The sequence below is a fragment of the Leptonychotes weddellii genome, chromosome 12, assembly GCF_054177405.1.
Source record: "Leptonychotes weddellii isolate Sample4059 chromosome 12, ASM5417740v2, whole genome shotgun sequence".
Lineage (NCBI taxonomy): Eukaryota > Metazoa > Chordata > Mammalia > Carnivora > Phocidae > Leptonychotes > Leptonychotes weddellii.
This window is the reverse complement of record NC_138380.1, coordinates 24,971,434-24,987,916: the sequence shown is the minus strand read 5'-3', so window position 1 is coordinate 24,987,916 and position 16,483 is coordinate 24,971,434. Positions and strand designations below refer to the sequence as shown.

At 36.0% G+C, this 16,483-nt stretch overlaps 1 protein-coding gene across 1 annotated transcript in view; it reads right to left on the bottom strand.

The window, feature by feature from the left end:
* Positions 1 to 7,342: 7,342 nt before the first annotated feature.
* Positions 7,343 to 16,483, bottom strand: part of SLC13A1 (solute carrier family 13 member 1) — a 113,430-nt gene continuing 104,289 nt past the window's right edge. Inside the window, exons 12-15 of the mRNA XM_081800914.1 lie at positions 14,280 to 14,406; positions 11,266 to 11,427; positions 9,516 to 9,653; positions 7,343 to 8,176 (exon numbers count right to left, since the gene is read on the bottom strand). Of these exons, the coding sequence (XP_081657040.1) occupies positions 8,039 to 8,176; positions 9,516 to 9,653; positions 11,266 to 11,427; positions 14,280 to 14,406 (565 nt within the window). The 3' untranslated portion in view covers positions 7,343 to 8,038. The remainder of the gene's footprint in view (positions 8,177 to 9,515; positions 9,654 to 11,265; positions 11,428 to 14,279; positions 14,407 to 16,483) is intronic.

The window sequence follows — 16,483 nt, the reverse complement described above, 5'->3', positions numbered from 1 at the left end:
TACTAACAGACTAAAAAAGAAAATCATTAAGATCACCTCCAAAGACGTAGCAAAAGCATTTGGCAAATTCCGACATCCCTTCCTGATTAAAACACAAACAAAAACTCAGCAAACTAGCATTAGAATTTCCTCAATCTGATAAAGAGGCTCTGAAAATTCTACAGCCAACATTCATAATTAATGGTAAGAAAAAAATGCTTTGCTACTAAAAGAAGAAAAAAGACAAGGACATCCTTTTTTTAAAAGATTTATTTATTTATTTGAGAGAGAAAGATCACAGGGGGGAGGGGCAGAGGAAGAGGGAGAGAGAAACCCAAGCAGACTCCACACCTGTTGTGGAACCCAACATGGGGCTCTATCCCACAACCTTGAGATCACAGCTTGAACCTAAACCAAGAGTCAGACACTTAACTGACTGTACCACCGAGGCTCCCCAGAAAAAAGACAAGGATACCTTAAGATAAAAGGAGAAATAAAAGTATCCGGATTGGAAAGGATGAAATATCACTGAGTTTATTCACAGAAGATATTATGTACAAAATCCTATGAAATCTAAAAAAAAAAAAAAAAAAAAACCCAATTAGAAATAATAAGTTAGCTTAGCGAGGGTGCAGGTACAAAATCAATTTATAAAATTAAATGGCATTTCTAAATCCTGGCAATTCAGAAATTCAATTAAGAAATTGAAGCTAAAAAACAAGACCACTTACAATAGCATCAAAAATTGAAATATATTAATATTAAAAATATGAAACACTTAGGGATAAATGTGCTTAAAGATGAACAAGACTGTACATTGAAAACTATAGCACTAGTCAGGGAAATTAAAGAATACCTAAATAAATAGAGAGATACAGTGTGTTCATAGATCAGGAGACTCAAAATTTTTAAGATGTCAATTCTTCCTAAGTTGATTTATGTGTTATGACTAGAGTTCATTGGGTTCCTGTTCTAGTCTCAAAAATTTTTGCTTCTGGTACACAGCTTATTTTAATTGTCAAAGGTAGCGAAAGTCCCTAAACTCCATCAAGAAGTGTTAAGGAAGGAAAGGAAGCTAGTCTGGAAGGCCAACATTCTAACAGATACAAAATTGTTTGAGAAATTCAAGTCTTTCTTCAAACCAAAAGCCAATTTCATGGCAGTCATTTTAAGATAAATCAAACCTCCTTTATTCAGAACATCTCTTCTCCCCTAAGCTTTTCCACCAAAATTTTCCCCCACTCTCTGTCAAGATGACTTGGAGTTTGAAAGCCACTGCACAAAATATAAGGTATTTCATTTTCAAGCTTTATTTGAAAATGTATTCGTAGGCCATAATAGAATTTGGAGATGTATATTTGTAGTTTCTTTGTGTAGAAGTGCTGTAAGAAACCACTATTCTTGAGATTATAACAAACACAGTATCTGACTTTCTGAGAAGTCCAAACACATTTGCTTTTTTAAAAAAAGACAATGTGTCAAGAAAGAAAGGTGTGCTAAATAAAAAAGGACAGAATGAAGCAATTAGAATAAATAAGGAAAATAATGGAAATGCTGGCTATTACTCATGGATGCAAGAGCACATAAATTTTCTTGGAATGAAGGAGGAGGCTACGTGACATTTCTGATATTTTGGTAATCTTCACTGCATACTTTTCACAGAACGATATCCACAAAGGCATGGCGTCTGACTCAGTGGCCCAGCCGCGCATGTGCTGCAGTGGGGAGGTCAGAGGGTGCACTCAGCTCAGCAGGTGTGCAGAACTACAGCTGTCAGGATTCATCAACAACCCTGCTGACAATGCTCCAGGGAGCACTGGCAACGGGGGCGGGGGGTTGAACTATTTGAAAATCCCTGAAGTGAAAACTAATGATGAGAATCATTTAATGGAGTGAGAGGCTCATTTGATACCAACATGCCACGTTATTTCAAAAAGTTATTGAACTTGGTTTGTAGTATTATTGTATATGGTGTCTAAATTTTCCTATATTTTCTTTGTGTGCTGAATTCTATAAATGGAGATCCATTTAAAAAAGTACATATTTTGTTCACTGTTTCACCTTCAGTGTTCTCTCTCAACCAAGGACCAATTGGGTAAAAATGAAAAGATTCTCTGGAAATCTCTACTTAGGTGTTATAAACTAGGAGTAACCTTTCTAATGCAAATCTAAGGTTTTTTTTTCTTTTCTTTTATTATGTTATGTTAATCACCATACATTACATCATTAGTTTTTGATGTATCATTCCATGATTCATTGTTTGCGTATAACACCCAGTGCTCCATTCAGTACGTGTAAATCTAAGGTGTCAATGAGATCCTGGTTAAGAGTCTTCTGAAGAAGGAGTTTGACCAAGGCTAGTGATTCTATCAGTGCAATTACTTCTGTGTGATGTAGTAAGGAATAAAAATGATACAACATTAATAAGAGTGCTATCTAATATTGAGCATTTACTTACAGTTACTGCTGTAAGTGTTCCCTGTGTATTAACTCCTTTAATCTTTATAACTCTATGAAAATATCCTTCTGCTTCCAGAGGCCCATTTTCAGATGAGGAAAGTGCAGCACGCAGAGGTTAACTAACATATCTGAGGATGGGATGGTGAGTGGTAGAGCAGGAATTCAGTCCTGGCAGTCAGCCTCCAGATCCTATGCTCATAAACACTGCTTTAGACAAACAATGGCTTTGGTGTCTATTTGAGCTGGGCTGATGTGCTCTGTTCTGTGGCTATAGGTTACATTCATTATTGTTGCCATGAGCTAATTAATATACTGACTCTTCTGGGTGTAAGATGTGAGCTTCAGGCTCTCTCTCCCTTGCACTTAACATGGAGTCCTGCAGTAGAGTAGGCTAATGGCAAGGAGTGTCTAAATAAAATAAAAGGCTTAGACACACCTTCCTCCTAAGACTGCTTGGACCCCAGAGAGATGCAGAGAGCATCCAAAGTCCTGTAAGCTCCTGAAGTGGGGGATCAATAGGGCTTGTGGTTATGATGAAGAGATGTTGATTTCAGGGATGATGTGAGTCGCATAAGTAGATCTTCAAATCAAAAGTGAATGATAAAGCCAATGGGAATTGTACACTTCAGAGGAATGTACATCTCAGTGGAAGCCAGTCCAATCACAAAGACTAAATGCGTTTCTGCCACCCAGTGAGAGTTTCATATGTACGGTCTACAAAACTTAGATAAAAACCCTAAGCTGAAGGAAATAAGAGAGAGGCTCTAAAACACAAAAACTAAGTTGACTAAGTTAGACTCTGAAATTAGTTAAAACACTGCAATGGTGAATTTGACTTAGATTTAATTAGATTAAATGTTCTGCTGCCAAGAAAAATGGGGACCTGAGGACAAAATTAGAATATTACACTTTTCATATCTAAAATTTCTATTTGATACTTTTTCAGATCTATCTGGTCACTTTTCATAGTCTCTCGTTCCTTATTATATTTGATTTCTATTGTCAAAACATAAAAATTTAGGGGCTTAAAACAGTAGTCATTATTATCTTAAAATTCTGTAGATTAACAGACCTGTCCCAAAACAAGTCTCATAGGCCTAAGATCAAGGCATCTGCCAGGCTGTGCTCCTTACTGGAGGCTCTTAAGGAGAATCTACTTCTAGGCTCTTCCCATGTGGTTGGCAGAATTCAGTTCCATGTACCTGTAGGACCAAGGCCTCTGTTTTCTTGTTGGATTTCAACCAGGGGTCATTCTCAGCTCCTAGAGGCTTTCTGCATTCCCTGGCTTCTAACTCCTTTCATCTTCAAATCCACCAATAATGAGTCCAGTCCTTCTCATGCTTTAAATCTCTCTGATTTCCCATTGTCTCATTTTACCCACTTGACTCTTCTACCTTCCTCTTTTGCTTTTAAAGGCTCATATGATCACATTAGGACCACCTGGATAATCCAGGATAATCTGCATATTTTAAGGATGGCTGATTAATATTCTTACTTACATCTGCAAAACCCCTTCACAGCAGTACCTAGATTAGTGTTTGACTGAATAATCAGGAGACAGAAATCGTAGGGAGACATTTATTACCACAATTATTATTATTATTATATTTCCAATACCCTCTTTTATATTTTCAAACACACTCCCTCATTTTATATTCTGTATTTGACAATTAGAGTATCTGTTGTCTTTGTACTTTGGATTGTTTCTTTTGTTTATGTGGCTCTTGAACAGTATATTTTATGTCTTGGCAGACTTTACAAGTTTTGATTATAATCCCTCACGGAGCTTTAACATTAGAAATTCTTCGAGCCCCAGGTTGAAGAAGGTGTTCCTTCTTTTGCCAGGTACTTAGGCACACTACCAACCCAGGATGATTTTAAAGTTTGAGATTAAGGTTTTTTTTCCCACATAAACTGGCAGTGAGACTTTAAGCCCATAACCGGCACAGTCATGAATTCTCAAGGGAGATTTAACCCTTTTACCTGGTGCATAGACCAATGAATGTTTCCCTCTATAGGATGGGTTTTTTTCCTAGCTCACATTTTCTCGGAGAATAGTCCTTTGAAATCCTCACTCTATGTAGTTTTCCACTCAACCCACAACTTGCTTGGGTCCTGGCTTTGTCTCCCATCCCTTGTTCCCTGTGTGCCTATTAAAAGAAAATTTTGAGATCTCTAGGGATTAGCAGTTGCCACTCTCAATCCTTGTTCAAGTGTCTGGATTCTTGCTGGTGCTCCATCATCTTTTTCTTTTGAGGACTTTGGTTATTTTCTTGCTGACACGGGAATGTATGTTATACGATATTTTTTATTAGTTGGCTTTAAGATCTACTGCCCAAAACTGCCCCCAATATCTATACTACCATACTATAAGTAAGACAAGCCCCTTTATTTCTTTTTTAAACGCTGTGCCTTTTTCTTCCTAGGCAAATGAAGATCCCCATGTTTGGAAAAACCCTTTAATTTCTGCTGTAGTTATATGCTGTTTTACTCTTTACTCTTGGGCTAGTCTGGTCTCGCTTCTATGATGAGGACCTGTGGTTTTGATATTTGCATTCCCAAAACTTACCTAGTAAATTTTTACTTTGACTAAAGTGCTTCATTTCTGAATAACATGGCTAATGGTGTCCTAGAGCAACAATTTTAACTTTTCCTTTTTAGATTATGTTAGAGTACTAAAACTGACCCAGTTTGTTTGGGTTTATTCTTTCATTATTGGTACAACCCTCCCCCTCCTAAAAGTAAAAAACATTTAATTTGCTAAAGTCCACATAGCCAAGCAAAGGTTCATTAACTAAATCAATTCATTAACTAAATCAATAAAACTTTGAACAAAAAGTATCACAAAGATCCTTACCAATATATTTAGCCATGGCAGAGATAGAACAATGTATCTAATAATAAATCTTTGAAATATAATACTATGTAGTACACATGTCAAGAAACAGTTAAGGTTTTGTTTTATTGTTTTATCAGGATATTGTTTTATCAATTTTAGCTAGTAGGGTTAATTAGTGCCATTGGCTAAAAGTGTACTTCCCTACCTCCCAGGCTGAAAAGGGAGAACAAAGGCCTGGATACCAAGTAAGGTGGGAAGAGTGCAGACATGTGAAAGGAAGGAAGTCTGAATTCTAGAGATGCTTACATGTACAGAGGCAGTTGAGGGGAGTGAAGGATACACATATGCCAGTGGAGTCTTCTAAGCACTTGTATGAACAGACAGTAAATAGGCACTTAGTGAAATTGCTGCTATTATCTAGACAAGATCCAATCCTAAGTAAGATCCTGGGATTTAAAGTGACAAAGATTTCTAGCTAACCTTTAAGTAAGGATCAGGATAATAACAAAAACACTGTCTACCATAGAGTGGGAGGACAGAGATTTGTTTAATCATCTGTTCAGATCCCCTTTTGGAAACTTTCAAAGACAGTATTCAACTTTCAAACTAAAATAACTTGAGAACTTTGATGTAACTGGGACAAATGTGAAATGGATGAGTTAAGTCATTTTTGATGGGTCAACTAAATAGAAAGACGTAGCAAGAGAATGATATGGCTCACTTAAACAAATTTTGACAAAGTATTATTTTTCCTGTACTCAGGGGCAGCTGTTGGAAGTAATTCATTAAAATGATTCAGGTTGAAATGTTTATATTATTCTCCTGAGAGCAAAACTTACTCATTCTAATTTGAAAAGTCATTTCATCTTTCATAATTAAAATGTATTCATCACATAATATAATTCAGCAGTGATAAATTGAATGACTAGAAAAAAGCCAAAAAGAAATACTATGGATCATAAGAAAATGTGTAACATATGATAGGGAAAGAAACAAGTGAATAGAGGGAACTTAGAAGATACACATAAGCAGAAATATATTTTAAGGCTTAAATGGACAAATTTTTAAAAAATGATAAATTTTGCATTGATGAATAAACAGAAAAGAATGGACAATCTATCATATATAATTTTTTAAAGAAATGTCTTCCTTTTTAAAAATACTTTTTACTATATTTAATTTTTAAGAATAACTTTATAAATACTATCATTTGCAAAAAACCCAAACCAGGTCTGATGACTTCTATGAAGATTAAAAATACCAAAGGTATTTTCTTAACCTGTCTTCCTTTTTATTTTTAGCATGAGAATTGTTATATTTTAACTTATCCATCTTTTCCTAACTGCACATTATTTTGTTTTTGATTGTCATTTTTTCTCCCTGTAGTCGGATTTTGGAATGTCAAAAGACCTTACTCCTCTTCACATCCTTAGTGTTCAGAGATTATTCTCTTCCAACTTTCGTTTGTTCAGATCTCTTTCTTTTCTTTCCTTTTTGTTTGTTTGTCCATGAATAATTTATTTTCTCTTTTGTAAATCTGTCAGTAGTTTCAATTTTTTATTCTTATTTTCCATGTGATATTTCACCTCAATGTTGATAATAATGGAGTTATGTGACTTTTTTCTATCTCTATACATAGTGATAATTCATTTAAATTTCTCAATCTCCTCTTTTTACATATGACCTATGTATTTCTGTTTTTTAATTTTTTAAAATCTTTTTTATTTTTTGAGGGGGGGGGGGAGGGGTAAAGGAAGAGGGAGAGAGAGAATCTTAAGCAAGCTCCAGGCCCAGCACGGAGCCCGACGTGGGGCTCGATCTCACATCTCTGAGACCATGACCTGAGCCGAAATCAAGAGTCAGATGCTTAACTGACTGAGCCACCCAGACGCCCCTGACTTTTTGTATTTCTGAAGATAAACAAGAAAAATTGCTATACATTTACATAAATGTGTTAATAGTTTTATAGTGTTTGGCTTTCTTTTATAACTATACTGTGCTAACAGTGCAAATCATAGCAAGCATTATTCATAGCTCTACAAAATGCATTTCTTAGTGCACTGAGATATTAAAGATATGAATTATATTAATCTAACCATAGGGTCAAGTAGAAATTAATCCTTATCCATGACTTTTCTGTTATTTAGTGGATTCAACTATAATTTTGAAACTACTAATTCAATTTCAATTTTCATACCAAATGTATACATCAAGAATAATCTGGTACTTTTTAAATGAGAGAATGCACATTTCACTTAGATTAAACCTTTCTTCTGTACCACCAGCTGGCCACAGTTTTGGTTTTTCAACAAATTCCCTTCAACAACACTACAGAAATGATTTATCCATGTACCTAATTAACTGGTATATTTTATTTCTTACTTCTGTGGGAAGTTTCTGAAATAATACATTGATGTTTGAAATGCTACACCAAACCCAAACTGTAAAATGAAGCAAATCACTTAATCTCTTTGAAGGTCATGTTATAAATTACTCTTATGTTGAAGCAGGATGCATATGGTTCATGAGCAAAATCTCAGCTGTGGGTTTCTTGATAAAGGCACGTAGATGCTCTTTAGTTGCATCTCAAAGGAATTGTGAACTCTGGGTTATGACAGCAGGTTTTGGGTGTTTACTAGAAACAGAGTAGTGAGATCAGGACTAATTTAAATGTGTCATCAATTTTCCAATGCCAAATCTGCAGTGAATTCTCAATGGTTCTCAAAACTCACCACAGGATAGTCATAACATTCATGCTTGTCATGGCATGGTCTCATTACTAATTGGAGGAGCCCAAGAAGGGTAAGTAGAGAGGTCAAATATAGCCCTGATCCACGTGGACATGCCCAGCATCACCACGGCAACACCCACAATATTAACGCCAAGTCCAGCTTTAACCTTGAATAGGAAAGAGCATAAATGTCAGTTTTCTGAAGAGAAAACCTATAGGAGAATCAGAATACTATAGCAGAAAGTATATGTCAGATTTACATGCATCAAAAATGATTAGTATAAACTGTTGTCATTTCATAAAACAATGAGTTCTTCCATTCATGTCAAAAGAGAATCTGTCCCCAACTAAATGAGATTTAGTTGGAGATTCTATGAGGTTCCTCTGCTGATTAAAAAAAAAATCCTTTTAAAAATTTGCCATTTCATGTTAAATCAGAATATGAGTTTTGAGGTCTTGTATTTCAGTGGATAAGGTTCAGGTCACTATATGATAACTGGATCCTTCATATTCACTCAGTACCATTATTAGCTTAGCTTTATTCTCTTATTGAGATTTAATAAAATGCCCCTTCTATTCATCTTCCTTAGAGTTCTCATTTTTCTGGCTCTTATATCATCATCCTGGTATCCACTAAAAATTTCAAAGTTGCTTTCTATCCATTAAAACAGAGGTTGGCAAACTCCTGTTCATGACCTGTTTTGGTAAATTAAGTTTTATGCGACCATACCCAGGGCGGTTCCATGTTGGTGTTGGCTGCACTCAGGATACAATGGCAGAACTGAGTAGTTGTGACAGAGAGCATATGGCCCAGACAGTGTCAAATATTTGCTATCTCTTCACAGAGAAAGCTTGCTTATCTCTGAAGTCTCTGTATTAAAACAGGGAGCCCCAAAGGAAAACGGGGCCCCCTTTACTATTCTATTCATGCAAGCCACTCATTTATTCCAGAATCCTGTTTTTATTTTTTTAAATTCACATACACTGGACAATGGTTATATTATATTATGCACATTTTCTTTTCTAAAAGGGTATTATGTGACTTCTGCATAGAGACCTTTCCAGAGTTTTTACATTGCAGGGTGGTAGGGACAGCATTATGTGTGGAAGGAGGGAACTGGGACTTACTTTGGAACTGCATTTGCACAGTAAGCTCACTGAATTTACTTTGGTTATGTTCTTGTTTGGTTTGGACGTTGGCAATCAAGACTGGGGGGAGACTAGAATATTCTCACTAGTCCTTGACTACCACTCTTTTCATTTTTCTAGGACATTACTGATGCATTCAGTATCTCTGTATTTGTGACTGCAAATTCTAATGGCAAGTTTGCTTCTGGTTATCATTCTTAAAAATAATTCTGTGACCAATCATGTACTCACCTTCAGGAGCAGAACTCAAGCCATGCTTTTCCTGGCAGCTGATTAGTGTGTAAAAGGAGTGATAACCCAAGACATTACACACAAAAATGTCTACTGGATCTGATTGCTTTCTTTCAGCTCACTCACCATGTCAATAACTTTTAGATGGCCATATGAAAAAACAATAGCATTGGGCGGATTTGCTACTGGTAGGAGGAATGCAAATGAAGTACACAGAGTAGAAGGTATCAAAATATAAAGAGGGTTCACTTGAATGGCTTCAGCCTGTTGGAAAAGATAAAAAGGAGTCTATGTAAAATTTTGAGGTAGGCACCAAGGATCAAAATGAATAAAATCACTATGATAAGCTTTCCCAGAAGCAGGTAAAAATCTAAATATAATATTATACACATAAATGCAGTTATAACTTAAAGAGTATTTTTCAGAAATGTCTCTTCCTCTTGTTTTTTTATATGGTTATTGGTGCTCATTTAAGTATTACAGCTCAGTTCATTTAGAAAATGAAGTATCATTTATTCCAGGAACTAAATAAAAACAGAAACAATTTATTATTTATCTAGTGCTAAGTGTTCTGTGTGTGTGTGTGCATTTATGTAAAATAACTGAATTTTCCCAATGACCCATGAGATGGCTACTATAGCCCCAAATAACAGAAGAAACTAGGGCCCAGAAAGGCTAAAGTAACTTGTCCAAAACAAAGCTGGCAAACAGGAGAGCTTATGAAGGGTCGTGGGTTCTTCTGGCTCCAAAGCTCCTCATTATTCCATTAACTTTACTGCCTCTGTGCCATATATAATTTAAAATTTGCTTAGGGGGGCACCTGGGTGGCTCAGTCGTTAAGCATCTGCCTTCGGCTCAGGTCATGATCCCAGGGTCCTGGGATCGAGCCCCGCATCGGGCCTCCCTGCTCGGCGGGAGGCCTGCTTCTCCCTCTCCCACTCCCCCTGCTTGTGTTCCCTCTCTCGCTGTGTCTCTCTCTGTCAAATAAATAAATAAAATAAAATTTGCTTAGGGATCATCACAGAAGGAGAGTTACTACTATTCTTAACTCATCACATAATTTTCTAACTGTGCCATGTTGAGAAGTGAAAAACAGAAAAACCAAAATGATATTTTACCAATATAAACTGCCTACATTTCTTCTCTAACTTGAAGCAGCAGCCTAAGAATGCCAACATATGCCCCTTGAGCTGGTAGAGGAACAATTCCAGAAGGGCAATCCTCCTTAATTTAATGTGCTACTTTCTCACCACACTCGGCTGTCCCAATAAGAAAAACATTTTACTTAAAGCTATTTCTTGTAATTGCTAGCTACGTGGGGAGGAAAAAGGAAGATTGTCTTTTCCTTTCTCTCCTTGCAAATCTGTTTTTTACTTATCTTTTAAAATTATTCCCTGGGCCATAGAGAACCGTGTCTAAGATATTTAAGCTTAAAGCTTGAAATGTAAGCCTAGCTTTTCATTCACTTGCAAATCACTTATATGAACCACTTCTCAGAAATTGAGGAATAATCTGGAGGGAGAAGTGTCAGTGTTAGAGATCTAAATACTAAAGTTGCCAGCAAACATGGACTCCCAAAGTCTTACAGCTGGAAAGGATCTAGGCCGACCCTCCCACTTATCTGCAAATGAAATATCTGGGCAGAGAGAAGAAGGTAAGTGCTTCTCTTAAGATCCTGCTGCTTGAATGTGGAAGAAAAGAGTTCTCCTGAGTTGAGGTCTCCTAAAAATGTATTAATGCAAATAAAGACCACTCTATAAGTTACTTACAGGAAGATCATTCATGCCAAAAATGATTCTATACCACAATATGAGAACAAGCAAAGTAGAACACAACTCTTTTGATGAGTATAAAAGCAGATGAATGAGATACTCACCAATGGAGATAATATAGGGAGAAGGAGGGTAATGGTAGCTGGATTGCTGGCTACCTCTGTTAAAGATGTGACGAGCAAAGAAGATATCAGAATGATGAGCCATACTGGTAATGAACCTAGAGGAGATAATTTACTTCCTATCCACTTAGACAGTCCTGATTCCTAAAAAAAAAAAAAAAAAAAAAAAATTGCAATGTTATTCATTAACAATTCATTTTAATCAGACACAATTTAAATGTATAAAATGTATCACTTGCTCTAAGAACTCAGTTTCTGAAATATAAGTTTAATCTTTAATGTTTTTCCGTGGTTTGGAAGATCTAGGTGGCTTTGACATGGAGGAATTCTCAATTATTCTTATTTTAACACTATTGACATGCTTTAGGAAATTTGAATTGTCTTCTCACATTTTTTCAATTAAATTTTAATTTTACCTAATTAATATATGTGGATATTTTAGGGACACCTGGGTGGCTCAGTTGGTTAAGCGGCTGCCTTCGGCTTAGGTCATGATCCCAGGGCCCTGGTATCGAGGCCTGCATCGGGTTCCTTGCTCAGCAGGGAGCCTGCTTCTCCCTCTGCCTGCAGCTCCCCCTGCTTGTACTCTCGTTCACTCTCTCCCCCCCATGCTCTCTCTCTCTAACAAATAAATAAATAAATAAATCTTAAAAAAAAATAATATATGTGGATATTTTAACACGTCATGTGGGACTATGGGGCTTTAGGAAAATGGCAGCCCTCTGGTCTACCTCTCTCCTCTCCTAAGTTGTGTTCCTCAGAGACAATTTTCAACCCATATTAGCTATTTATAGCTACTTTTTAAATTATGCTTTTTCCTAATTTTCAAATTTAGACATTATTTACTGACTTTCTAATATGTTACATAAGGATTTAGCTTTCTTACACCATCCACTATATATATATTTCCTGTCCCTCTATTTCTTTTACTCATATATCAACATTTTTTATTAAATCAATGTTTAAAGTTTGCCATTATGAGTACATGAATATTACTCATACCTCAGTTACTTAGTGTACTGTGATTATGTTAAAACAATGTTAAGGGGCATTTAAGAGACAGGGAACTACAAAAAGGTGAATGCTTTAGGAGCTAGCTGCTGTCTCAGGGCTCCCAACCAGAAGGGTTATCTAGTTCTGGCCATTTGCCAAACTAATTACAGTTTGGAACAAAATTTTAAAAGAGTAAATGTCTTCAAAATCTTTGTAAAATCAGTTTCTAAGGGCATATTTGTCCACAGCCATATTTTTGAAGCTCATGGCTTCAGTATACCCACTCAGGGGTAGGGTTATTCTAGATGTCCCACAGACATTTAATTCTATATACTAGGAATTTCATAGATCTCCCTCCATGCTTTCCCTAATTCTGCCAGTGAGAGAGCCTAGTGTATCACAGGAAGTCTGTGCCTTTTCATTTTCTTAGATTTTGTAATTCTAGGGTCTGGGTAATGCTTTTAAAATTCCTTTGAGTATCTAGGGTCCAATTCAGACAGATATTCTGGGAAGCAGAGATGAACAAAATTCATATCCATGTCAGAATTGCTGATTCTGATTCCCTCATAATTCAGATTATCAGTCAAAAGAATGGAAGTTATTGATTTTCAGAAACCAGATCTCATTCTTGCTGAAATAGTAAAAAAGTGTATTTGCTTTATATTTCTATCATTTTAATTTGAGTGGTCTCTGAGGCAAGCCGAATCTAGACATAAAACAACATTGTAAGTGCCACTCAGAATTGAGACAATTTCTAAGATTTTCATCCATTACTAAATCATATTGCTGAGAGCTCAGTGTCCAAATATCACACAGAAAAAATGACAATGAAGTCAGAAGCAAAAAAGTCTCCCTATAGGCTATTAAGAAGATAGCAGATAGTTATTTGTCTTGAGAAGAATAAAAATTTAACTTTCCAGAAACTAAAAGCCTGGACACAACATATCTCTCTCACCATCCTTTTTACTTTGATGACTGAATAAGGAAATGGAACAGCTGTGAGCTTTAAGTGTTTCACAGAAGGCTATGAAATCCAGAAATGAGAGGTTTTTAATGAGTCAAAGAGTAAAAAATTTTCATGGACTTTTTGAGAAGATACTTTTCTTCTAGGAGTCCTACAATGACTTTCAAGTAACAAAGGCCTCCCCAAACTTGTACTTTATATGAACTGGATAGATGATAGGCCAAAGAAATAGCAACTTTATTCCTCATGGTGGCTTTATTTCTCCCTAAAATTGGACATAATACAATATTAGCCATGGTTATGTAAAATTCTCTCTGGACTTCATTCAATAAACATGTACAAAGTACCTTTAATGTTCTTGATAGGTAATAAATAATGTAATAAATAAATGATGTAATAAAGTACTATTATTTCTCATTCTCCTTCTTTGACAGCCTTAGGACTATGATATATTGAAGGGAAGTCTGTGAGCTACTCAAATTCATCATGAAATAAGGTAAAGTTATAAACAAAATGTTTTGGTAGGAGTCATTGTACATATGATTTTTATTTTTTTTCTTACTAGCTAATTTTATAATACTATTTTATGGATTAAGAATTCTAATCTTTGGGGAGCCTGGGTGGCTCAGTCAGTTAAGGGTCCGACTCTTGATCTCAGCTCAGGTCATGATCTCAGGGTCGGGCTCTGCGCTCAGCAATGGAGTCTGCTTGAGAATCTCTCTCTCTCCCTCTCTACTCCTCCCTGTCCACCCGCCCTTGCTTTCTCTCTCTCTTAAAAAAAAAATGTGAGAGAACTCTAATCTTCTTTGCTTTATTCCTTTTGACATATTGGAACATCATTAAAAAATGATATTTTATACCTGCAGCCTGTAAAAATTATTAAACTCAGTTCATCTGTGTGGTATACTTACTGCATGGCTATTGAATTCTGCATCATTAAATGATAGAATAAAGTTGAATATGCCAAAGCTTGAGTATCTCCTGTTCTTCTTTTGAAAAGTCTAGTTAATTGTTAAATATCTTAGGCACAGAGTATTACCTCACAGCCATCTGCCAAGGCAAACCCTCCACCAACAAGAATGGCTATATCCCAGGGCATGAATGACTGGAATTCTTTCCAAGTAATCAGTGGAGAATAATCAAAAGCAACTGCAAAAACACAAGTCCTGTAGTTATACATTGCTTAAAATACGACAATATGACATTTTTTTCTATTATCCTAAATCACCATCTCACAAGAAGTTTTTAATATTCCTATATTGTTTTTAGATAGGGAACTTGATTTGGACTTTGAGTAATTTCTACCTGGCTGAGGTGGAACATTGCATTACAAAAAATTTTTTAAAGGTGCCATAACTTGGAAAAATCCATTGGATCATATTACAGAGTAAATTTAGATAGATTATAACATTGTCATTTATAATGCCATTCATTTATTCCTCCATTCATTCATTCATTCAACTAACATCTTTGTCTACTACGAGCAACACAGTGCATTGGACTGTACTCTTCTCTGCTATGCAAAACATCTGTAATATGCTATTGGTTCTAATATCATCAGTGTAATATAACTTTATTCACTAATATTTACTTGAATATTGTTTTTTTCAAATCATGAGGAGGGTCATAATAGATTCATCAGGATTTCAGTTTAAAATCAAAGTTCAGATTAAATAATTTAAGTATCATTCATAAGATTCTTAAAATTCTTATAAAGCAATTATCATAAAGATTTCTCTTGATATTTGGGTCATAATGGCTCATTTGATTTATTGAGAAAAAAGGTCATCCATGAATGTATTATTCCCATTTAACATTTGTGTGTAACAAGCAGCCTTCTACATGGTAAGATTTTAGGATTACTAATAAGACCCCTTCCTATTTCCTCCCCCCAAACCTAAACCAAACCTACCATCACCACTGATGGAAATTTTGCTATTTCTCACTTGAATTAAGGCATATATCCTGTAAAAATGCAAATATCTCTGAAATGTACCTCTCACGTAAAATTTAACATATGATGTTTTATTTGTCATTTTTAAACCTAGTGTGAATGAGTTTATCAGGGAGAACAGGAGTTGAAGAAGGAGAAGAGAGAGAATGGTGGATAGGGTATGGGGTCCAACTGCAGGCTGCCCCAAGATGGGCCACTTTGGCATGAACATTATTTTGAGTTAAAAGCAATCAAAATGCAGCAGATTCAGAAAAAGCTCTTGTCCTCCCCCTCAACTACCTGCTTGTACCAGGAAGAGAGACAGATTAATAATGATTCCTCTTTACCTCAGAGACTTATCTGCATAATTAGGCACCCTTTGTTTTCCAAACATCTCCTTTTACCTTTCTGTTAATGGTCTTTCTCTTCTTTGTATCCTCAGACCCTTACCCCTCTTCTTAGCTCATATAAGTGTCATGTTACTGTCTTTGGAACTTCCTTGTCTGTGTGGATTCCCTGTATATACACTATTAAATTTGACCTTCTACCATTAATCTGTCTCATGTCAACTTGATTCTTAGTCCAGCAAGAAGGATCTTGAAGGGCAAAGAAAATTCTTTCTCCCCAACAGAAACAAGGCTCTTCCTGAGAGGGGGATTCAGATGTGGGAGCCAGGAAAGTTAAGCCAAGCATTGGTTCTTCAACATTTGCCACTGACAAGCCTTAGGACTTTGACTGCAATGGTCAGTGCCCTCAGGGTCTCATAGAAATTATTACTCTGTACTTTAATATCTCCTTATAACACACTTTGAGATGTTCTAGTTTCAAGTAATGAACAAAAAGGCACTTATATCAATGCTATGCTATTTACATATATCATGTCCTAGTCATCTGACTCATTAGTCATTTAACAATTTGAACTCAGGGAGTCAGGTGGGCCAACCCAGTTGCATGAATCCCAGTTCCATCCAAGTAAAAAAAGAAGGAAAAGAGAGAAATAAAAGAAAACCCAACAATAAAAACCCCCACAACTCTACTAGACTATTTCCAAACAATTTTAAACTATTTGTCCCACAATAACAACATAGGAATCGGACTACCCAAAACATGCTATATTAGTATAAAACACAGACATGGACGAATCCTATGTTTTAAAAGTATGTGTGTGGGGGCGGAGCAAGATGGCAGAGGAGTAGGAGACCTGGATTTCGTCTCCTCTCAGGAATTCAGCTGGATAGGGATCAAACCATTCTGAACACCTACAAACCCAACAGGAGATCGAAGAAAGGAATAGCAACAACTCTCTGAAC